Raw genomic sequence first — 21,588 nt, 5'->3', positions numbered from 1 at the left:
GTCACGTAGAATCGTCTGAAATCCTTCCACAGGGTGAATTCAATTTGATCTAGACATTAATAAGCGGGTCTATGCACCTAGGTAGACGCGAGGGGCTGGGGTAGTTGGTCTGTGTAAAAACTAAGATAAGCCCCTTTTTTTTCACTGAACCGATCATTAAGCTCGTGAAACAACCCGTGGACACTATGAGAGCCTCATCAGACCACCAAGAACCATGGGGCTTCCAATGGCGATCATCCACTTATTTCATTGTCGCGACAGTGGCAGTGGCGTTGCTCACCGGTAGGCTCTTCGCGCATATAGCAAAAAAAAAAAGAGAGGATTTTAACCCAATCCATAGATATGTATCTGTATGGATTTCTCGTTCCAATTCTTCCATTCGTGTTGGAGCATCGACTGGGACTTGACGTCTCACTCACCCAGCGCGTAAGCACGGCGCTGCTATCCCAAACCGCGCTCGTCATGGTCGTGGCAAGTCCCTTGATCGGGGCTCATGCTGATCGCTCGGGCGCGAAACGTGCCTGGCTGTTATTTGGACTTGCGGGTGCACTGCTGGGCTCTTTGATACTCGCCATGGCGACTTCATGTAAGTGGCGGCTAACAATCCGCGGATGACATTCATTCCCAGCGAGATGATTAATATCAGTGCAGTGTTCGCTCTCTTTACCGGGCGCCTTGTACAGTCTGTGGCCAGCACTGGTCTCTGGGTGGTAGGCTTTGCTACTCTGGCAGAAAACGTTCCTGCCGAGCAGCTGGGCAAAATCTATGGCTTCGTGACTATTGCCATTGGCGTAGGAACGTCGGGCGGACCACTTGCGGCTGGTGTTCTGTTCGATCTAGGCGGGTATTGGGTGGCATGGTCGAGTGTGCTTTTCGTTATCGTGTTTGATGTGATCCTGCGATTTCTGATGCTAGAGCGGTCGCGAGACACCAGTGAACCTGCTCACACGGAGCGGAACGGGCAGGATCCAGAGAGGGAGGCACTTTTACCACCATCGACTGACCCAGATCCACAGGTAAGCAGTCAGGCTGTATCGGAAAAGACGGGTATACAATTCTATCTATGCCTGTGTAGCAACGGTCGTTTCGTTGGTGGTGTCGTTAGTTATTTCTGCTACGCCGTTCTAACTGCCAGCTTCGATACAACCCTTCCTCTCCATGTGCGTGACGCCTTTCATTGGGGAAGTCTCCCCGCTGGTTTGTTGTTTGGCGCTTTCCAGGGCCCCGCGGTGTTCTTTAGCGTTCCTGTCGGCTGGCTGAAGGATCGAGTGGGGACTCGACACCCGACCATGATCGGTTTTGCTCTTCTAGTGCCTTTAATGTGGCTAATTGGTGTTCCTGGGGACGAACGGTTTCCCTGGGCTCGTGAAGAGGAGATTGGTTCGATCATATACAGTGTAGCTGTCCTGTGTATCGGGATTGTGATATGCTTGCTCAACGGAGTGGGTATGATGGAAGCCACTCGTAAGTTTTTTTTTTCCGACTGTGACGTTGGGGAGTGGATCATAACGATTTTGCAGAAGCCGTTGACGAGATCGAAGGAGAGAATCCCGGAATCTTCGGTCCGAATGGCGGGTATTCGAGGGCAATATCAGTCTCCAGTATCAGTTGGACGCTGGGGATGTTTGTTGGGCCGATTCTCTCGGGATATGGTACGGAACAAATCGGATACTATGGAATGAATTGTGTGTTGGGTTCGTATCCCCCTGTCTGATTTCTTCATGTCTCAACGCTAACAGACGCAGCGGGGGTATGCGGACTATGTTCCATCACCGCCTTCCTGAATTTAAAATCGTCGGTGCCTCTACGGCCGAGTCAGAAGAACCAGATGCCTTCTGGTGGAGTTTCGAGATGAGAACTAAAGAATGGGCCCCGTTTGATATTGCCTAAATTCCACCGGTGTTTGGGGTTGGAAGCTGTATCTCGCTTAAAAAAAAAGATAACAAAAGGCAGAAAAAAAGAAAAACTCAAAATTTTTGTGACAAGCCCGATTTTTTTAAGCTTAGCGCAACAAAAGAACCGAAAGGGGGGCCGATTACCTTGAAATAGTCCTGGAACATGCATAGAAGGTTAATGGGGCCATTGAAATCCTTACCGAGGTGCGCCGTACGGAGTACAATATCAAAGAGCACATTCAACCCCAGACTCGAAAGTAGAAAAAGGAACGTTATGGAAGTGGAACTAGGATCTGTAAATCCAAATAACTGGAGCTCATCAAGCCAAAAGTGGATGTAAGGACTCTAAGTGGTGTGTTCTAGTGGTCCAGTTCCAAAGTGGACAGACAGCCTTGGAAGTAAGACCTCGGAACAAAGGACAAACGGTGCTGTCAATAATTTCTCCAACGGGTTCCTTCCGTTCTTAGCTTCCCCCGAGCTCCTTCCGTAATTGATTGTGACATATTTTCTTTGTATCAACATCCCACAGACCCTCTAATACCCCCCCCCCAGACTTCACGCCACTCGCCAATGCTTACCTAGATACTCTCACTGTTTCAATTAACTACCGATGTGACAGGTACACTCAAATTTGTGATAACCGTGGTTGTGACTGAGACTCCACCTCGGAATCCACGGATTGACATGCCGAAGGATCTCCTCCCCGGCCGAACCTTTTAGAGGCTTCTAGCCCGTTAGTTTCTTTAGGTGCATAGTATATATTAATTCTGCATGAGAAAACCGGAATTATCAGTTGAAAAAATTCTGCAATATAAGCTCATGCCAAGAGAAATTCCTTCACGGCTCTTTTCTCTCTGGAATCTTGACACATCCTCTACTCAAAACATATACAATGGAGCCAATTCGACCCCCACAGAATATTGCCATCATCGGTGCTGGCATCGCTGGCATCGCTTGTGCATTGGCCATATCCCGGGAGCTTTCTCCCTTTGTACCGAACCTGAAAATTACAGTCTACGAACGACATGATGTACTATCGACTTCCGGCGGCGCTATCAATCTGACCCCCGTCGCCCAAAGACATCTCGCCCAGCTCGGCGTGCTGGATGAGTTGGACCGGATGGGTGCCGAGGGCGGTGCCGATGTCGACGCCATTGAACTTTTCTCTATGCGTTCAGGCCGCGCGATCGGCTCCATCAACTTCACAGACCACCAGGGAAAGGGATTTGGTGGATACAAGGGCCGAAGGGTCATGCGTATTGCTCTCTCCATAGCCATGTTGACCGTGGCGGAGCGGACTCGGAATGTGGAGGTTGTCTTCGGCAAGAAAGTGATCGATGGAGAGGAATTTGAGGATAGAGCTGTCTTGCGTTTCCAGGACGGCACAGAGGCAGTGGGAGATTTAGTCATCGGCTGCGATGGCGTGCACTCAGCGGTCCGGACCCAGTTTGTGGATGTCGACCGGCCTGCTGAGTATACGGGGCTGTCGTTTTTGCAGGCCACGATTGACTCGGATTCACTTTCCGCACCGGCTCACTTCCGCACATCATCGCTCAATATCTCGCGACATGGCTCAATGCTGGCCAGTTATTGTGACCGTGATTGTGAACAGATCTTTGCTGCTGCTATCGTTCAATTTAGTCGGGAAGAGATTACCCGCTATCGACTGGAGCCTGGTCAGGATTGGGCCACCCAGAACAGAATTCGCTGCGACCTCCGTGCGGAGATCAGAGACCGCTTTGGCAAATGTGCCATTCCCTGTATCAAAGAAATGATTGAGAGTAAAGCGGACTGGATGCTTTATCCCGTATTTCAAGTTCGCCCCGGGGGGCGTTGGTGCTTGAATCGAGTTATTTTGCTGGGCGATGCAGCACACGCGGTACGTCTCCATCATGAAAATCCCCCCTGTTCGTTACTTTCTAACAAGTTATACAGATGCCCCCGCGTGATGAATCGGCTGCGTACGCATTGGACGACGCAATCTTGTTTTCTCGAATTCTAGCAAGTTATCGTTCGGAGCCTCTGACGGAGGTTTTTGACGCATACGAGAGTCTTCGTCGCGATACAATCAACCATGCATTCAAAGAATCCCGTCGTATGTGGGAGCGAAACCGCGACATGGGGTTCTTAGAGGGCAGAGTGAAAGAGTGGATGATGTCTTTCCGTCTCAAATCCGACAAAAACGCACGTGAGGCCGCATGGGAGTTTGACGCAACTAAGATGGCTCTCCCCACACCAGCACCCAGTGAAGACCTGGTTTCGTTGGATTCATTTTTGAGAGACCGTACTTTATGAAGAGGAAATAGCATTTTACAGGACGGTGGTGGAGTTTGGGTTGGGCTGCATGGACTGGAGCGTGAATCATCTCAATTAATGGATACCCGGTAATTGGCTTCCCAAATATATCTAAATCTATATGCCTATGGAAGTTTCCGCAATAATATTAGTCTGTCTCTCATTTATTCGGACTTACATCTGCTCAAACATTTTTCCTTTGTCCTCACGATGGTCGAAGTCACGGTTAAGGTTTGATCAGGTACTCAACCTTGGAACGGAACGGGCACTACTTCAGTCAACCCCAATCTACCAAAATAGTTTAAATTTCTTTTAAACTACGTACATACGTAATCTCTTCGGCTTAGTTCACTTCTAGAATTATTAAACCAGTGGCGGAACAGGTGGCTTGGAAATATATATATGTCCTCCGTCCCACAGACTCCATGTTTCCATTATTTTCTCTACCTCACTCTTTTCAATCTAATTGATAAGCTGCTCTGCTCTACTATAGTAGATCTTGAATCCCACAATATTGTGTACTGTGACATTTACGGGATATTATTGCAAGCAAACAAGGCAGATATTTCCTAAAGACTAAGTTGCAACAAATTAAAATCAAATACACATAATTGCGCTTCTCAGAAGCGATTCCCTACTTGTTGCATAATTCCTCTCAACTACTTCGCTTAGAAGGTAAGTGTCTGACCGGCAGTACCAACCACAGCAGCCTCAACCTTGGCCGAGCCAAGCAGGTTGTAGTCGTAGGGAACCGACTTCAGGGTTCCGGCCTCAGCGGTGTTTTCTCCATCACCGAAGTCGTTGTCATTGGCCACAGCATAGCCAGAGTCGGTAGAGTAGAGGGGCTTCTTGCTACCGACGAAGGTGTTGGACTCAACCAGAAGCTGGGCGCCTTGGCGGGTGTTGATGCCGTCGGAAACGTTCAGGTAGTAGTTGTTGTAGATGTGGCCAGTGCCGAAACGGAAGGAAGGACCACGCGAGTTGAGGTTGTACCAGTAGTTGTTATTCTGGGTGACGTGCAAGTAACCGGTGTCCTCGTCGCCGTTGCTGTCAGAGTGGCCAATCAGAGAGGCCTTGTAGTGGTCGTGGATGAAGGTGTTGGACACAGTGACGAAGTCGGCAGCGTGGGTAAGCTTGTTCATATTAGCATCTGTGGTTTGTTCGAATTCCACATGTTGCGATCTGAACTTACATCGATGAGTCCGTCATAATAGTCCTTGTCGTGATCCTTGTCAGACGAGACATCGCAGTGGTCAATCCACACATTGGTTGATTTTTCTAACCCCAGTTAGCTTTTATCCTGTTTCCTCAATGGATATCCATATCCTTCAGCATGATGTACTCACGAACACCAATGGCGTCGCCGTTCTCGGCAAGCACCTTTTTCACACCTAGGTTGCGGATGATGACGTTGGTCTGTTCCTTGACCAGACTATATTGGTTTAGTATCATGGCGAATCCATGTTAGGAATGACAACGTACAGGCCGAAGCCAGTCAAGATGGCTTTCGAGTCCTTGCCAAGGATGCTAGTGTTGCTTCCAACACGAACTTGTTTGGCGGTCTCCGTGATGGCGCCGTTCACAACGACAACCTTGGCGTCATTGCCGGAGACTGCGGCTGTGAAGGCAGCATATGAGGAGACAGTGGTAGTAGTGCCACCAGCACCACCCTTGGTGCCTCCATTCTCGCTGGCATATCCAGTAGCGACCTAACTCAGAGCGACGTTAGAATGTTGATCGAAAGGTCCTTGAACGAATCGCGCATCGATACTCACATCATCGATGTTTGCGCGCTTTCCCAGGTTGCTGGTTGCAGTAGGAGCTCCCAGTGCAAGGCTGGACAAGCAGCCGAGCAGGGAAACTGCCATCAAGTTGAAAGGAGCCATCGTAGATACAGAAAGATATCTTAGAGGAATAGAGGACACTGATTTTTCAGGTTGCTTTGCCCGAGCGTGTGTGTGTTGATATCAAAACATCGAAAGTATATCCTCGTCGACCGAAGGGTTTTATATACTATTCAAGAGCCCTATTAGGGTATGGGAGCTTCTGAAACAAGCTACATCCACCACCATCCTGATCGTTGGAGAATTTACCGTGCTGGATAATTTCTTCCAGCCCAGCCGAACCGAAGATTTACCGAGATGGACATGACAGCATTAATTCTCCGACGCGTCAAGTATCAGACCGACGCTCCAGGGGTGCTCTCTGTGACAGCCAAGATCACATCATGTTTCCTTTAAGACACAATGCTTGGCATAAATTGATTGAAGTCCTAAGTCTAGAACGGGCTTGAGATCTTTGGGGCCAAGGACCGGACAGCCCGTGCACACCTTACTGGATGAATGCCCTTTGGATGGAGAAATAATCATCAGCGATGAGCTGCTTGTTAATTTACTCACAGGACCACCTCTTCGCCGGAAGAACTTCCACAAATGATTTGAAACATTAGGAGGGAGTTCCTGCCAAGAGTTCGGAGTTTCAAGAGAAAATGCCGATCTTGGCATTCAGAAGCGTCAAGGAGGGGGAAGTTATATTTCCATCAATTGACCAATTTTAGGATGAAGTTCATCCTCCCATAGGAGTTCAGAGTGAGTTGGCCATAGGAGATTTGCTCTGTATATTGTTTTTGAATATGTTCATGGTGGAGGGTTCAACAATACGGGAGAAATGGCGTGATCGCATTAGTTAATGAAGTCTTTCGCAACCCCATTCTTCAGATCTTCAGATATTCGACACATTCTGCATATCCAACTTAGGTCTGGCGGAATATTCCCCATACAAGTTCTTCCTGAGGTCATCCCGTGAACGGTCTCGCGGCTGAGTAATCCCTCTTCCACCCCGTACTTACTGGATTTGCGGGGAAATTGAATTGCGATCAACACAACACTTCACTTGATCGCAATAGGCGGAATGACAGAGACATTTTCATCCGTGCCGATCGTCGACTTCGCTCGGCTGAACGACCCTGTGACGAAAGATGAGGAGCTGTCAAATCTGCGTGAAGCCATCTTCGTTGTTGGGTTCCTATACCTAACCAACACAGGATTAGAGGTACGAGCAACAAGCAATGTAGGTGACCGAGACATGCTGACCAAAAATCGAAATAGAGCCTAATTCATCATACCCATGAAAATCTACCCAAGCTATTTGACCTGTCGACAGAGGCCAAGGAGAAATGCAACATGATTAACTCGCCATCGTTTCTCGGCTATACCCGCCTCGGTGCCGAGACCACTGCAACAAAAACAGATCTCCGCGAGGTGAGATTATTTACTTTTGGAATTCTCTGCAATTCTCGGGTACTAATTTTCCGGATGTTCTAGCAATTTGACTTTGGCACTCCTGGCGTGAAACCCTGGACAGAGCAAGACCCATTTTGGCAACGGCTTGAAGGGCCTAATCAGGTAAGCCACCCCCTTTGGACGCGTGTCCCGACTACTAACTCTCAATAGTATCCAGATTATCCAGGTGCTCAGGACCTAGTTGACGAATATATCACGAAGACTGACAGCCTGGCGCAGGCATTTGTACGCCTCGTCGCCGAATGCTTGTCCCTCCCACGGACGACATTTGATGGCTTCAAGGGTAATATGAGCCGGCTAAAATTTGTCAAATACCCACCTGCCGCACAAAACTCCCAGGGTGTTGGCCCTCACAAGGACTCGGCGGGTCTTTTTACCTTCCTGTCCCAGGACAATACAGGAGGACTGCAGGTACTCAACAAGAAGGGGGAATGGATTGACGTGCCTCCAATTGAGGGAAGTCTTGTCGTAAATATCCAACAGGGATTCGAAGCGATCACTGGAGGGATTTGCGCGGCCACAACACACCGAGTTATCGTATGTTTACTATACCGTTCATACCTGAACGACTGTTCTAACCCCTGCCTACTCCTAGGCGCCCACTTCTCAAACGCGCTACAGCATCCCGTTCTTCCAGGGCGTGAGACTAGACTTAACGCTAGATCAGCTCAAGGAATCCGCTGCTCACATCGTGCAGCGCATTCCAGCCTCTGACGATAAGAAGAAACGAGCAGTTGATGTGCCGAGTGAATTCCTTTCTCCTTTGTATTCTTGCGTGAGTGGTTCTAGTTTAACTGTTTCATGCATGGGACTAACGAATCGCAGTTTGGCGAAGCTCACTTAAGAAATCGCATCTTAAGCCATCCGGACGTGGGCCAGCGGTGGTATTCAGAGCTGTATGCAAAGTATTCTCAGCAGGTCCTAAAATAGTCTAGAAAAGAATTGTTGATAATCCCTGTTAATTCGCCGTAATTAACAACGCTCACCCTACTGGCTCGGCATTTCGACTTGCCAAGAACCTGGACCATCCACGGAAGCAAGATCAACACTGCCGATGCAGTTTGGCATCGCTTACGCTTTTTCCTGCATACAAATTGCATCGTGTTGTATCCCAGGAAAATATTTCAGTTCAGCCTGCTTCCAGTCAGGGAACCTAGCATTGTTAGTCTCCTTTCTGGTTTCATTACGAATTCGACAATTAAAGGGTTATCTACAGTGAAAGTAAAGTCTATAAAGATGGACTCCTCTTCCAAGTATAAAGAAAACAGACAGCTTGATAATTCATTTCTAATACCGCCCAGTATCACCTTTGCAAGAATCCAATTCACCCCGTACATGCAATATAGTTCCATCTGTACTATTTTCAAGAGAATCTTGAAACAAAATGCCGCTTAACTCGAATATGTATATCCGGGAAAGAACCACGGCAAAACAAGGGCTAACACATCGTGTGAACCAAAACTCCTGCTTAAATTTCGGAGCGGATTGAAAGCAAAACACAAAATATAGAACATTTTCAAGTCTTTTTGCGAATTCCTACCAAATTCAGGTTTATACTCGGTTTCTGTTAGACAAGTGTTACTCCAAGTGTTACTCCGAAGGAAATCCCCACAACTCCGCGGGGTAAATGTTTGTGCCCACCAATTCTTCCACTCTCAACCATGCCTGAGATCAATGATACAGCTCTCGAGGCTCTGCGGAGCCGCCTAAAGACCGCGACGATCTATACATCTGAGTCAGAGGGTTATAAAGAGGTTATAGTCCGCTGGTCGGACACTGGAATGAAATATGCGGTACGGAACATAAATATAACAAACAAGACGACCAACTGATAAATTGCAGGGCGTTGTAGTCCAGCCTATTGACGCGATTGATATCTCGATCTCGGTGTCCTGGGCACAGGAGTATAGCATTGACCTTGCTGTGAAAGGCGGAGGTCATTCAACCGCCGGCACAAGTTCGAGTGACGGTGGCTTGGTCATTGATCTGTCACGCATGAACCAAGTGACAGTGGATACCGAGCGGAAGACTATCACCGCCCAGGGTGGAGCTACCTGGAAGGAAGTCGACGAAGCTGGTGCAGCCCACGGTTTGGCGGCCGTAGGAGGCACGGTGAACCACACCGGCGTTGGCGGACTCACTTTAGGGGGTGGTTATGGCTGGCTGAGCGGAGAGTATGGCCTCACTATTGACAATCTCCTGTCGGCGACCGTCGTTTTAGCCGATGGCCGTATTGTCACGGCCTCAGCCACCGAGAACTCCGACTTGTTTTGGGCGTTGCGAGGTGCAGGGTACAACTTTGGTGTCGTGGTAGACTTCACCTACCAGGCCTATGACCAGAAAGATCCAGTGTACTCTGGCCTCCTTGGATTCACCCCCGACAAGCTGGAAGGAGTTATGGATGCACTGAACGAATCCCTGGCAAACCCTGACTCTCGCTTCGGTGCGATGTCCATTTTTGCGTTGGCACCAGATGGATCTGGGCCGATGATCATCGTGATTGGCTTCTACAACGGCCCACGCGAAGAAGGCCAGAAGAAATTCACCAGCTTCACAGCCCTTGGGCCAGTTCTGAATACCCTTGATATGATCCCATACTCCGTGGTGAACACCCTACAGAACCCCCAAGCGACCTACGGTGATCGAAAGTCCTTTAAGGGCATCTTCTATGAGCCGCCATTGGATCCTCAGTTTGCGAGAGTGATCTTCAATGATTTCATTGCAAAGATTCAGAGTGAACCAGATCTCAAGACATCTGCCATCATTCTCGAGTTTACCGACATGCGCAAGATTTGCGAAGTGCCGCTGACTGAAACCGCGCTCGCAAGCCGAAATCCTACTCAGAATGGGATCATCTACTTAAGATGGACCGACCCGTCCAAAGATCTGGCGCACCGCGCATGGGCACGAGAAGTCCAGTCCAAGTGGAAAGCTGAATTGGATGCCAGAACCAAAGACCAGGGTGCGGATTCGAGCGTGCCTCAGTACATCAACTACGCAGAACGTGAGTATACTTGATCCAAAATATTTGCACCTCACTAGATACTAATATGGTACCCAGCTGGTGACTCGGTAGTAAGCAATATCTACGGCGAGAACCTCCAGAGACTGAAAGAGGTGAAGGCGAAGTACGATCCCAAGAACATTTTCCACAAAATGCAGCCGATTCCAACGGGCGCATCTGTTAGCAAGAAGGAATAGGATGAGCGAGGACTCGAAATGAAGTGAATGAAGTGAACGGAAACGGCTATTGGCTGGTCTCTTTTGAAATCGTCTCTGACACTTTTTCTTCGAGCAATTTATGTTTTTCTTCCCAGCAGGAGAATGAAAATATAGGACTGCACAAGAATAGCCTAAATTGTAAGGATGAACCGTTCTGTTTACAACTAGGATCATTAAAAAAAAACACATTGCTACAAATTGAGGGATGAGACACCTATTTAGCAATATATAATGCTCAGAGCCTTGGAAGAATGTGATACTTGACAGCCTTCACAGTGGTCCAACCCTCGAGAGCCTCCTCGCCCATGTCTCGTCCAAATCCACTTTCCTTCACACCCCCAAATGGAACATTGGGGCTGAGCATTGCCCACGCATTGACAGTCACTTGGCCTGACTCGAGCTCCTTAGTCACACGATGAGCGCGGTTAACATCGTTGGTAAAGATGGCAGCACTGAGGCCGTGATGAGAATCATTGGCTTTGAAGATCACTTCTTCCTCCGTGGTAAATTTGGCAATACTCTGCAATTTGTGCCCGGATTAGTATTCAAAATCACAGAGGATTGCATGGAATCTTGCTTACCGCAACAGGACCGAATATCTCCTCTCGCATGATTGTCGCATCATCACCAACGTCTGCAAAAGCAGTGTTTTCGACGAAATATCCCTTATCGCCGATCCGCTCACCACCAAATAGAAGCTTGGCTCCAGATTTCTTTCCTTGACTAATGAAGTCCAGAATCTTCTCATGCTGCACACGACTAACCACCGGCCCCTTTGTAGTAGAAGCATCTAATGGATTACCGGCGACTGTCGGAGCATCAGCCGCGGCCTTTTTGTAAGCCTCGACAAATCGATCATAAATAGAGGCCTGAACGTAGATACGTGACCCAGCTGCACATATTTGCCCATTGTTGGCTGTGATTCCAATGCGAGTCCAGAGAAGTGCATTTTCAATATCGCAGTCATCAAAGACAATAGACGGCCCTTTGCCGCCGAGTTCTAGACTGACCTTCTTTAGGTTGGTTCGGGATGCTGCTTGCAAGATCTTGCGCCCTGCAAGAGCACTGCCAGTGAAGGCAATCTTGCGTACATCCATATGTTCCGACAGAGCTTGGCCTGCGCTGGCGCCCTCGCCGGCAACGATATTCACAACACCAGGAGGAATGCCGGCCTCCTTTACCAGCTCGGCAAGCCTCTGGGCGTATAGTGGTGATAGCTCGGAAGACTTGATGATTAAAACGTTACCAGTTACCAGAGCAGGAGCCAGCTTCCAAATAGTGATCATTCTGAGAACATGTTAGGCGTCTTTCGGGTTTCGGGGTGAATATAGATCGCTGGGGACTGGAAAGCTTACAGCGGAGCATTCCAAGGCACAATCGCACCACAGACACCCAAAGGCTCGCGATGGGTATAGGCAATGCCACCTTCCATGTCAAGTGTCTTGCCGTCGATCTTCCCCGCCCAGCCCGCATAGTATCGCAGACAGCCGACCGCCTGAGGGATGTTCATTCCGATTGAATCGGTATACAGAACGCCAGCATCAACGGCCTCCAGTGAAGCCAGATCTTCCGCATCACGCTCGAGCAGCTCTGCAAGCCTGAGCAATAGCTGGGCTTTGATAGGTCCGGAAACTGTTCTCCATGTTTTGAAGGCTGACTTTGCGGATTCCACAGCCTTGTTGATATCCTCCAGGCCCGCGGCGGAGATTGTGCCAAGTTGTTTACCAGTTGAGGGATTTTCCACAGCTAGCGTTTGGCCGGTAGAGGAGGGAACAAATTCATTGTGGATAAAAAGTCCCGTCGGAACTGGGAGAGTTAGCAACGCAACGGTCACATCTAGGGCCAAGATGGACTTACTTGTAATTTTGCGCCCTTGGACGCCCGTGATAGTCAATCTAGAAGACATTTTGGTTGTTAAAAAGGAAATCAGGTGTCAGATTCGCAATTATTTCATACCGCAGACGTTACAGATGACTTTTGTATCTGATGTCCTCGGAACGTTCCGTCGCGCGGAACTGGCCTTAGCCCGCAAGCCCACAATTCCCGAGGTATAGCGGGCCGATCGTCCATCAAAAGAGGAGATAATGGGTTGTTTGGAGTGACATTCTGATTCAGGTCCTCGAAATCAATAGAGATTACGGAGTACATATGAACAAGAACGGACGGTAACCTCTCAGGAGCCTTTTTTTTTGTGTGCAATCTGCGAGTGTGTTTTATCTTCTAGTTGTAGAGGTAAACAGGAGAGGGCATGAAGCCAAAAATGTTTGAAGCGCAGCCTGGACATTCTCCCGTAGATAATCCACGAAACGAATCGTTCATCATATCATCATTCCCCAATCCGACCGGACCTATCCTGTGTATCGGCCACTTTTCGAAGATGGCAACGGAGTAGCGGGCGCAGCGGACGGGGATGTACGGCGTAAGACTCTATTTGTGGCCTATATTCGGTTAATCTGTTGAATAGTATAATACTAACATTTCTGACGGTTGTGTCAAGTCTGCCTTCTAGAGTCTTAAGATCGAACGGAAGTACTCACGATTATGGCTTCTACTTAGCTTTCCAAAAGGCCCAGGCTAAGACAAGTAAGCCCTTGATACCGGCTGATAGCCAGAGAATGGGAGCAATGTCTCCAGTGACCTTGGTGACCCATCCGCCGACGATGGCACCCACAAGCGTCAACACAAACGCAATGATTCGCCGGTCGCGTTTCACATTCCTCACAAGAAACAGTTGGGGGTCCGACATCAGATCGCAGAGAAGACTGGTAATCACCACGGTCGGGATCTCATTGAATCCCAAGGCACGACTCGCTACAATCTGACCGGCAGACTGCATACTAAGGAGAACGATTGGGACTTCCTGATCCCATGGGGGTGCTGTCTGCGATCCTTTGCTGGCTAGCGTGCTAGAAATGGCACCTCCTTGAACCAATGCAGCTGTAAGTAGGATTATACAGGCCTGTAAGAGGAAAGACAGCATCAACGACCCTCGTCGCCGAGCGCCCAGGATGCGATGTAATCGTGCGAAAATGAACGATCCTAGGATAAAACATCCGATAGACGTGAGGGAGCGTGCCCAGCCAAATGGACGAAGGTTTTGGTTCGATGCACCCAGTCCGACGAAGATAGTGTTTCCTACCAACCACTGTGATTAGTCGACCCTGACATGGGATTGTAGGTGGGTGAGGTAGGGATCTCACCTGTTTGCATAGAGACAAAAGTGTTGTAGGCTATAGATGTTAGATGTGATGCAGTTGAGTAGAGGGAACTTTTGCTTGTTCCTACCTCTGTATATCGTGCTATCTACAAGCCCCGATGTCAAACAACAAGCGAAAAGTAGGAGGTCGGCATGCTGTGGCTCGAGTTCAGCCTTCAGAGATGCTGAAAGTCCACCGAATGCACCTTTTTCATGGTCCATCTTGGAAGTTTTTGACTACAATAAGAGAGAAACGAAGAGGATGAAAAGGCAAAGGGACACAGGAAACCATCGAGATAAAACACAATTGACAGATGCATTTTCTTTTTCCGCGGCGATTGAAGGACGGGTGAATAAACTATGAGATCTGCCGATATTTCCTTCCCCTCCCTTCCCCTGGTCAATCGCATCATCATCTCACATAATTGATGCACCCCAAGTGCACCCCAAGACGGAGCCAAGGGGCAGTGAAAAACTCCGAAGCTCCGTGGAAATCTAAGGAATCTGCAGGATTCCAAACGAGATAAGGACAGCCAAATCACATGTCGTGCATAACGCACTGTTATTTCTGTTGGACGGGCCGCAGACCTAGCCGACTTCATACTAACTTAGTCTCCGATGCATGCCTAGGATGCCAAGGATGACCCGGTGGGATGAGCGTTGGCGTTTGCTTGGCGGCAACTTTCTTCTCCCAAACTCGATCCGCGGACAGGACTTGTGTCACCATGGGTTCTCATGGAGGGGGTGATGTACGACCCGCTGTGCATGATCCCCAATCCTTGTGGCAGCCAAGCGTCTCAGGTTTTCAGACACAGCCCCCCGATAGGACGATACCAGAGACGTTAAGGCCAAGACGGACGGATCAATCGGGCATCTTGCTGCAGGGTAAATTCATTCAGCCCTCCAAGCCCTCCAAGCCCTCCATCTCAACCTTGAGTACGTCAACATCCAATTCTGCCATGACTCCAAGCACGACGCCTAGACTCTCCATAAATCCATTGACAGAAACGCGCAGCATCCGGTTGGTCGTCGCGATGTATGTTATATTCAACACGGTCTTAGACTCGTCAGGGTCCTGTTTTTGCTTCTTTTCTTGCGGCTCGGATGGTGCCTCGACCGCCGGAGCCCCGAGGGCGAAAGTCCGTCGCACGAAAGGGGATAGTTCGGCGTCAACCTCTAAAGCGCGTAGAGCGCATGATGCGAGGCGATTGGTTGGGAGAGGGAGGGATATTGTGCTGAGTCAAGAGGTGAGTATTGCTCGGTCTACTCGGGTCTTGTTTTTCGGAGCTAGTTCGGGATGGGGGAGGGGCTTACAGTGAGTAAGGGAACTCGGGATTGGTCGGTTGTGTGAGAGCCATGATAAGCGTAATTCAGTTGGTAAGAGCAAAAAAATACGACAGTCCTTGTGAGTTCAAAAAGGCGTCTCCCAAGCAGCAGGGGTGGATGAGGTATTGGTGTGGTGAGGACGGAGTGGAAATTGGCGATGCCCTCGGAGTCCTAGAGGAGGAATTCCGGGCCCGGGGGGGGGAAACTATACGGCTGACTCAGCCCGGCGAAAGCCCAACAAGGCTAGAGACGTCTCAACTTACCTACCTTGGCACTTGGTGCACTTTGAACACAAGGTACACATCGCACAACAGTACGTGTTGATTCGCTACACAGCACCACAATAGCGCCTTTTGCGTTTTTTTTGGGTGATGATCTCCCGGTCTGAAGAGCTTGGCGAACGAGGGTCTTTGTGGAACGGTGCATTTGGCCAAGAGACGGGGAACCCCCCTCTGAAGATATCGCCGCGCAGATCTCTCCTGTGAAAGGAGCGCAAAATGCACTGCACCACTTTACAATATGCAGTCATATTGCCAAGGTATTCAGATTGATTAAATTTCTCTTAGAGCGAGCCATCAGGATGAGCATTATGGGTCCAGTTCCCCGTCCCCAACCTATCCCAATCAACTTGGAAAGCCCGATGTAAACATGCATTATCTAGATCTTGGCTTTCCATACGGAGATATATGTATGCAACGCTGTTGTGGCTCTTGATTGATGGGATTAATCCGAACACCTGCTCCGCGACTAGCGCTGTTAATCCTGCGCAATATGTCTTCTTCATGGACTCACTCAGCTGAGGTCATCTAGGATCAGTACGACGCGAAGGAAGATAAGCCATCAGGACGTCTTGGCAGATGGTGGAATGTTACATCCCCAAGAAACCAAGACTTTTGCCTTTGTGAGATGCTTTTGTCCTCTACGAGCAGGCAGACGTTTCTCCTCTGGGCATGGTGTCTGCATGTAGTAAAATTACTTGCGGGGTATAGAACTCGAAAATATAAAAGCCAGCGTTGTCGTTCGATTGTAGTACAAGATTTCAACTGTCCAAACAAAAAGACACCTCCTTTACCAAACTTCAAACATGACTATCACAATCACTGTCGAAAAGGATGGCTACTACGAGGTCAACGGGACCCGGCAGGAGCCTACTGTCTCTCTCTATGTGATTCCCGCTGCTTCCAAATTGCGCCGCATGCTGAAAGACACCAAAGAGCTCATAGTGTGTCCTGGTGTGTATGATGGCCTCTCAGCTCGCATTGCCATGCAGGTCGGTTTCAAGGGACTGTACATGGTAAGAACTTTAATGTCTAACACCACATCACTATATGCTGACCAAGTGCACAGACTGGTGCTGGAACTACCGCATCACGCCTGGGGATGGCTGATCTCGGCCTGGCTCAGCTTCACGACATGAAGACCAACGCTGAAATGATCGCAAACTTGGATCCATTTGGACCTCCATTGATTGCAGACATGGATACTGGCTATGGAGGTTAGTAATTCGCACTCTGAAACAATAGACCCTTATCGCTTGTTTGAAAGGGAGTCTAACTTTATTCCAGGCCCTTTGATGGTGTCAAAGTCTGTGCAGCAATACATTCAGGCCGGTGTGGCTGGCTTCCATATTGAAGATCAGATCCAAAACAAGCGTTGTGGTCATCTCAATGGCAAGAAAGTCGTTGGCCTGGATGAATACCTCATGCGCATTCGTGCCGCCAAGCTGACCAAGGATCGCTTGCACTCGGATATTGTTCTAATTGCCCGAACCGATGCACTCCAACAACATGGCTACGATGAGTGCATCCGTCGACTGAAGGCTGCCAGGGATATTGGAGCGGATGTCGGACTGCTTGAGGGCTTTACTTCAAAAGAGCAAGCCCGGCAAGCAGTTCAGGACCTGGCACCTTGGCCTCTTCTTCTCAACATGGTGGAGAATGGAGCGAGTCCTCTCATTACCACAAAGGAGGCTGAGGAAATGGGCTTCAGAATCATGATCTTTTCATTCGCCACGATCACCCCAGCTTACATGGGTATCAAGGCCACTTTGGAGCGCCTCAAGGCAGACGGAGTAGTCGGTGTACCCGAAGGACTAGGACCACGAACGATCTTCGAGGTCTGCGGGTTAATGGACTCCATGAAGGTTGACACAGAATCCGGAAATGATGGGTTTGCCGAGGGAGTTTAGTAACTAGTAACTAGTATGGATATGTGCATGTTTTGCATTGGACAAGCAACGGAGTTTCAATAGCTAGATATTCAAATTGGAAGCAACAGTCGCAATATACAATTTCCCCGCACAAGCCAAGCTCCTTCTAAATCTCATCCAAGACTGGGTCACCTTCATGGGATTCCATTTCATCACTCATTTCAACCGAAGGGGTGATCGGGGGAATCTTTTTTACAATCTCCTTTTCGACTATCAACCATTCGCCGTTTTGGACGATCTTATATAAACCAGGCCATAGACTAGCCTGAATGAACCCATCCGAGGTATCCTCGTCTATGAGGGTACGCATTTTGTCATCTCGGAACAGCAATCCGTATTGGTAACTGCCCCAGAAGATGTATCTGTCTTCCTGGCAATCCAATTTATGTTTGAGCTTGATGCAACGTGCAATGATGTCGTGCAGCTGTTGCATTCGTTTTGGTCTGTCAGTGACAGTGTAGCGACCAAAGCAGGCTTCGACATTCTCAATGATCCAGTTGCACTGTTCTTGTAAACTAGCGGTTTCCAATGATAGGATGGCAGAGCTCATCGCACATCGCCAATGCCGGGTTATGTGGTTAGAAACTTCTGTTGTTAGAAAACAGTGACAGTGCTGATCATTTCTGAGCGCTTACATTGTTTATTTATTTCGGAGTCGACCTTGCGGAGATAATTACTCCAAAAATGCTCAGATCCAACCATAAATTGGTTCCAAAACGACCGATAAATTATCCCAGCAATGTCGGACTGAATAATATCCAATGTCGAGATATCAAGGCTCTCTGATCTTGGCGTGGGATCGTTCTTTTGTTGAGGTGGCCTTGTTGCAAAATGGGTGAACCTCCAGTGCGCAAGATCGTGATAGAGTAGAGACATTTCTCGTTTAACTTCTTCATCGGAGAAAGTCTCAATCCCAGCTTGTAGGCTTGCTATTTTGGTCATAAGGATTCGGTTCTCGTTTCTGGCTGCTTTTGTTTCCTGGATAGCATTTTCGAGCAGCTCGCCTCGTTGACGAGCCTGCTCTTCTGCAAGAAGCCGGTCTCGTTGAAAGACCTCTGCTTTTCTTTCTGCGATTTTGATTCCCTGTTTCGTTCCTTAGATAAAAACAAGTGTAGAGGGGGCGTTCACCACAGACCTGTTGGAGCCGTTGAACCTCATTATACATGGCCTTTTGATCCATGCAAGCTAATGAATTTAGTGGATTCCATTTAAGCCATGGAGAAAAGAACAAACCAATAGTAACTTGGCCCCATTTCGAGGATAAATCTGGGGAGCTTTGAATACTCTTGTTCGACTGCTCAGGCTCGGGTTCGTCGACGGGCCACATTGCGTACCGATAGTCGAGTGATGGGAAGTCTGAGAATCATAAATGGAACACTTGCGATTTTTACCCATGACTCAAATCGATGACACCACAATTATCCGATGTTGTAGAAATATGCCTCGCGCCGACGCTCGTTGCGGCTAAGCGCAGGAGTCAATGATATCAAACTTGCGAAATGAACGAACTTTTGTTTGAAGAAATATCACCCACCAGGCTTGTCCCTCCCAGAAAATTTCTCCACATCCTCTAATTTCCGGAGATTTATGAGAAAGACCAGAGGTACAAATTCAACATGGCGATCACAGAGGAGCGACCAAAACTCATAGTAGGTGTTGACTTCGGAACAACCTTCAGCGGGTAAGTATATATTGTGTTGGTAGTAATGGAGTGTAGGCTGATCGTTGCAGTGTTGCCTGGGGATTGGAAGACTGCCCTGATGATATTGAGCTCATTCAGACATGGCCAGGTGGTGGCAACAGTGAGTCTACAGGACAAAAGAGAAGGTCATAAAACTGACTCTTTATTTCATAGTCACAAGCCAGAAAGTCCCAACCCTATGTTCCTATGACGGCGAGCGCATGCAATGGGGTTATCAGACTAACCAGTCTACCCATCCGGGCAAGCAGGAGCGGCTCATCCAAGGAGTCAAGCTTTTGCTAGATGAAAGTCAGAAATTCCGCTACGCACCTGCTAGTGACTCTCAAAAAATTATCAAAGACCTGAATAAAACGCCGGTGAGGGTTGCTGGCGACTACATGGAAAAATTAGTCACCCACGCTCAGGAAGTCTTGAGACGTCGCTTTGGAACAGCGCTGCAAACGATGGACTTGGAATACATCCTTACTGTCCCCGCTGTGTGGTCCGATAAAGCCAAAGATCTTACTATGCAGGCAGCACACCAAGCTGGTATACCTCCAGCAAGTTTGAAACTCTTGTCGGAACCGGAGGCGGCTGCGGTGTGTGCAATTCGAACAATTCAACCAAATACAATCTCGGTATGGATCTCACCCCACCATGGATTGGACTTGAATAATCTGATAAATTGTAGGAAGGGGACTGCTTGGTTGTATGTGATGCTGGGGGTGGAACGGTCGTAAGTCTTCCCTATATGGAACTAGTTAGACAAAGACTGACAAGCATAATAGGATATAATTACCTATCGTGTCAAGGAAACCGACCCGTTGAGATTTGTGGAAGCTACGAAGGGAACTGGTATCTATCAAAGGCTTATCGTACCCTTGCGTATCTCTAACAGATTCCAGGTGCTGTTTGTGGCTCAGTGATGTTGGACGAGAGATTCGACGCACTTATCAAAAACATCATTGAGAAGCAGTCTCATCAATTGATTCCCCAGTCTACAGCAAGGGCTGCAAGAAGGTACTGGCACGACTACATCAAGCCTGGCTATACAGGTCCTCTCGAAGACGATGAGATGTGTGAGCTAGGATATTGGATCCCGGTTCCTGGAGTTTCGGGGATCTCGAACATCGACCTTAGTGAGGGGCACTTATATCTAGACAGGTACGTATATATATATATCTTTACTTCATTGGCTCAGCTGTGGACCGCTCTAATCTAGATACAGAGACCAAGTGAAAGGAATTTTCGATCCTATCGTTCGACAGATTGAGAAACTCGTCGCCGAGCAGAGAAAAAGCGTCAAGGCTGCAGGTTTTGCAACCAAGGTGAACCCTTACATCACTTTCAAAGGAAGCTCAATTAATTTCAATTAGACTATTATTCTGGTCGGAGGCCTTGGTGCCTCGGGGTATCTCTTCAAGCACCTACAGGCTGCTTCCGACGGCCTCCAAATCATGCAGCCTCCAAACGCGTAAGTTGTTGATCTCTTGCTAAATTAACTGGATACTGATATCGAAACAGGTGGTCTGCTGTTGCTCGGTACGTATAGAATCCTTAAAACTTGTTTTTTACTTAACAAGCCCAGTGGCGCTGTTATTCGTGGACAAAAAGGCAACCAAGTAGAGAGTCGCATTGCCCGACGCAGTTACGGCTTTAATGTGAAAGTCACGTTTGATCCAAAAAAGCACCGCGCAGACGAAACCCTCCATTGGTGTTCATATGAAGAGGAATGGAAATTGCATGACCGTATGACATGGTATATCCACAAAGTGAGTACATAACCTGCAGTTTCCAGTGACCATTCCTTCGAAGTTTTGACTGCTTACCTGACGGACTTTGAGGGAAACCCCGTGGCCGAGAGTAAGCCGATAAGGATGAGCTTCTACCGTGTGGTCGGCGTTTGTAACCCCCTAGTATTTCACGACTCATTGCGGTTTTGCCAGGCGAACAAAGCTCCCGAAATAATGGATTCCAGTATGTCCCCCCACATCGCCAATAAATATAAGCGGCCTTTTACTGACTTGAACAGGCGTCGCGAAACTGTGTGAGCTGGAGTCAGATCTCAGCAGAATCCCGAGAGAGCTTTTTACTAAGAAAACGAACTCCAAAGGGGAACAATATTACCACATCAACTATGAATTGGTTCTAACGCCAACTTCCGCATCGTTGTTGCTTGACCTACAATTCAATGGTGTCTCCTATGGGAGCGTGAAATCTCGCTATTGAATTCCACTACCGCGAGCCAGGAAAGGTATCTTTTAAGATGGCTGATTTGAAAGGGACTTGTTGCCTATGGTAGGCGTGGTTGTGCTTCTTCCAGGCTCAACCACTTGATCGCTTGAAATTGGCTTTACGATATAGTTGAGAAGATGGAAATAGCTAGCAATCCGAACCCGATATTTGCTTTGCTTGGAATAAAATACAAGATGATGTGTGCTAACTAGTTTCACACAATCTAG

The 21,588-nt window shown here is 48.4% G+C and overlaps 11 protein-coding genes across 11 annotated transcripts; 6 read left to right on the top strand and 5 right to left on the bottom strand.

The window, feature by feature from the left end:
- The first annotated feature begins 53 nt into the window (after positions 1-53).
- Positions 54-2,161, top strand: N7471_011849 (uncharacterized protein). The gene is made up of 5 exons (XM_057284568.1): positions 54-282; positions 341-586; positions 652-1,464; positions 1,521-1,698; positions 1,746-2,161. Exons 1-5 carry the CDS (start codon positions 186-188, stop codon positions 1,888-1,890), a joined length of 1,479 nt encoding a protein of 492 aa, XP_057130834.1. The 5' UTR covers positions 54-185; the 3' UTR covers positions 1,891-2,161.
- Positions 2,162-2,787: 626 nt separating this feature from the next.
- N7471_011848 (FAD-dependent oxidoreductase) lies at positions 2,788-4,190 on the top strand (the record flags this gene model as incomplete). The annotated part of the gene is made up of 2 exons (XM_057284567.1): positions 2,788-3,774; positions 3,831-4,190. The coding sequence occupies 2 exons, from the start codon at positions 2,788-2,790 to the stop codon at positions 4,188-4,190; spliced, it is 1,347 nt and encodes a 448-aa protein (XP_057130833.1).
- Positions 4,191-4,858: 668 nt separating this feature from the next.
- On the bottom strand, positions 4,859-6,076 carry N7471_011847 (pectate lyase family protein; the record flags this gene model as incomplete). Its single annotated transcript, XM_057284566.1, has 5 exons — positions 4,859-5,323; positions 5,383-5,468; positions 5,537-5,622; positions 5,673-5,899; positions 5,966-6,076. The coding sequence occupies 5 exons, from the start codon at positions 6,074-6,076 to the stop codon at positions 4,859-4,861; spliced, it is 975 nt and encodes a 324-aa protein (XP_057130832.1).
- An 843-nt stretch (positions 6,077-6,919) lies between these two features.
- Positions 6,920-8,625, top strand: N7471_011846 (isopenicillin N synthase family dioxygenase). The gene is made up of 6 exons (XM_057284565.1): positions 6,920-7,241; positions 7,298-7,450; positions 7,514-7,594; positions 7,643-8,029; positions 8,088-8,267; positions 8,318-8,625. Exons 1-6 carry the CDS (start codon positions 7,101-7,103, stop codon positions 8,420-8,422), a joined length of 1,047 nt encoding a protein of 348 aa, XP_057130831.1. The 5' UTR covers positions 6,920-7,100; the 3' UTR covers positions 8,423-8,625.
- Positions 8,626-9,153: 528 nt separating this feature from the next.
- Positions 9,154-10,693, top strand: N7471_011845 (FAD-binding oxidoreductase; the record flags this gene model as incomplete). The annotated part of the gene is made up of 3 exons (XM_057284564.1): positions 9,154-9,285; positions 9,335-10,496; positions 10,554-10,693. 3 exons carry the CDS (start codon positions 9,154-9,156, stop codon positions 10,691-10,693), a joined length of 1,434 nt encoding a protein of 477 aa, XP_057130830.1.
- Positions 10,694-10,870: 177 nt separating this feature from the next.
- Positions 10,871-12,620, bottom strand: N7471_011844 (putative aldehyde dehydrogenase; the record flags this gene model as incomplete). The annotated part of the gene is made up of 4 exons (XM_057284563.1): positions 10,871-11,234; positions 11,296-12,001; positions 12,070-12,520; positions 12,572-12,620. The coding sequence occupies 4 exons, from the start codon at positions 12,618-12,620 to the stop codon at positions 10,950-10,952; spliced, it is 1,491 nt and encodes a 496-aa protein (XP_057130829.1). The 3' UTR covers positions 10,871-10,949.
- A 642-nt stretch (positions 12,621-13,262) lies between these two features.
- On the bottom strand, positions 13,263-14,132 carry N7471_011843 (YoaK family protein; the record flags this gene model as incomplete). Its single annotated transcript, XM_057284562.1, has 3 exons — positions 13,263-13,849; positions 13,915-13,944; positions 14,000-14,132. The coding sequence occupies 3 exons, from the start codon at positions 14,130-14,132 to the stop codon at positions 13,263-13,265; spliced, it is 750 nt and encodes a 249-aa protein (XP_057130828.1).
- Positions 14,133-14,805: 673 nt separating this feature from the next.
- On the bottom strand, positions 14,806-15,374 carry N7471_011842 (CTAG/PCC1 family protein; the record flags this gene model as incomplete). Its single annotated transcript, XM_057284561.1, has 2 exons — positions 15,225-15,374; positions 14,806-15,145 (listed from the first exon to the last, which is right to left on the bottom strand). The coding sequence occupies exons 1-2, from the start codon at positions 15,266-15,268 to the stop codon at positions 14,806-14,808; spliced, it is 384 nt and encodes a 127-aa protein (XP_057130827.1). The 5' UTR covers positions 15,269-15,374.
- A 946-nt stretch (positions 15,375-16,320) lies between these two features.
- On the top strand, positions 16,321-17,424 carry N7471_011841 (isocitrate lyase/PEP mutase family protein; the record flags this gene model as incomplete). The annotated part of the gene is made up of 3 exons (XM_057284560.1): positions 16,321-16,530; positions 16,584-16,731; positions 16,802-17,424. 3 exons carry the CDS (start codon positions 16,321-16,323, stop codon positions 17,422-17,424), a joined length of 981 nt encoding a protein of 326 aa, XP_057130826.1.
- Positions 17,425-17,551: 127 nt separating this feature from the next.
- Positions 17,552-18,772, bottom strand: N7471_011840 (uncharacterized protein; the record flags this gene model as incomplete). The annotated part of the gene is made up of 4 exons (XM_057284559.1): positions 17,552-18,030; positions 18,081-18,528; positions 18,581-18,630; positions 18,679-18,772. 4 exons carry the CDS (start codon positions 18,770-18,772, stop codon positions 17,552-17,554), a joined length of 1,071 nt encoding a protein of 356 aa, XP_057130825.1.
- A 289-nt stretch (positions 18,773-19,061) lies between these two features.
- On the top strand, positions 19,062-21,355 carry N7471_011839 (Hsp70 family protein; the record flags this gene model as incomplete). The annotated part of the gene is made up of 12 exons (XM_057284558.1): positions 19,062-19,126; positions 19,177-19,247; positions 19,301-19,764; positions 19,818-19,862; positions 19,915-19,981; positions 20,032-20,290; positions 20,355-20,454; positions 20,503-20,600; positions 20,651-20,668; positions 20,715-20,885; positions 20,925-21,103; positions 21,159-21,355. 12 exons carry the CDS (start codon positions 19,062-19,064, stop codon positions 21,353-21,355), a joined length of 1,734 nt encoding a protein of 577 aa, XP_057130824.1.
- Positions 21,356-21,588: the final 233 nt, after the last annotated feature.

This window comes from Penicillium samsonianum (assembly GCF_028829775.1).
Source record: "Penicillium samsonianum strain IBT 33392 chromosome Unknown utg000007l_segment0_segment0, whole genome shotgun sequence".
Classification (NCBI taxonomy): Eukaryota; Fungi; Ascomycota; class Eurotiomycetes; order Eurotiales; family Aspergillaceae; genus Penicillium; species Penicillium samsonianum.
This window is presented reverse-complemented; position numbering and strand designations above follow the sequence as displayed.

Coding starts and splice junctions, on each gene's coding strand:
- N7471_011846 (XM_057284565.1), top strand. CDS start 7,101: ATGACAGAGACATTTTCATCCGTGCCGATCGTCGACTTCGCTCGGCTG. Junction 7,242..7,297: donor TAACCAACACAGGATTAGAG/GTACGAGCAACA, acceptor AAATCGAAATAG/AGCCTAATTCATCATACCCA. Junction 8,268..8,317: donor TTTCTCCTTTGTATTCTTGC/GTGAGTGGTTCT, acceptor AACGAATCGCAG/TTTGGCGAAGCTCACTTAAG.
- N7471_011849 (XM_057284568.1), top strand. CDS start 186: ATGAGAGCCTCATCAGACCACCAAGAACCATGGGGCTTCCAATGGCGA. Junction 283..340: donor GGCAGTGGCGTTGCTCACCG/GTAGGCTCTTCG, acceptor CCCAATCCATAG/ATATGTATCTGTATGGATTT. Junction 1,465..1,520: donor GGGTATGATGGAAGCCACTC/GTAAGTTTTTTT, acceptor ACGATTTTGCAG/AAGCCGTTGACGAGATCGAA.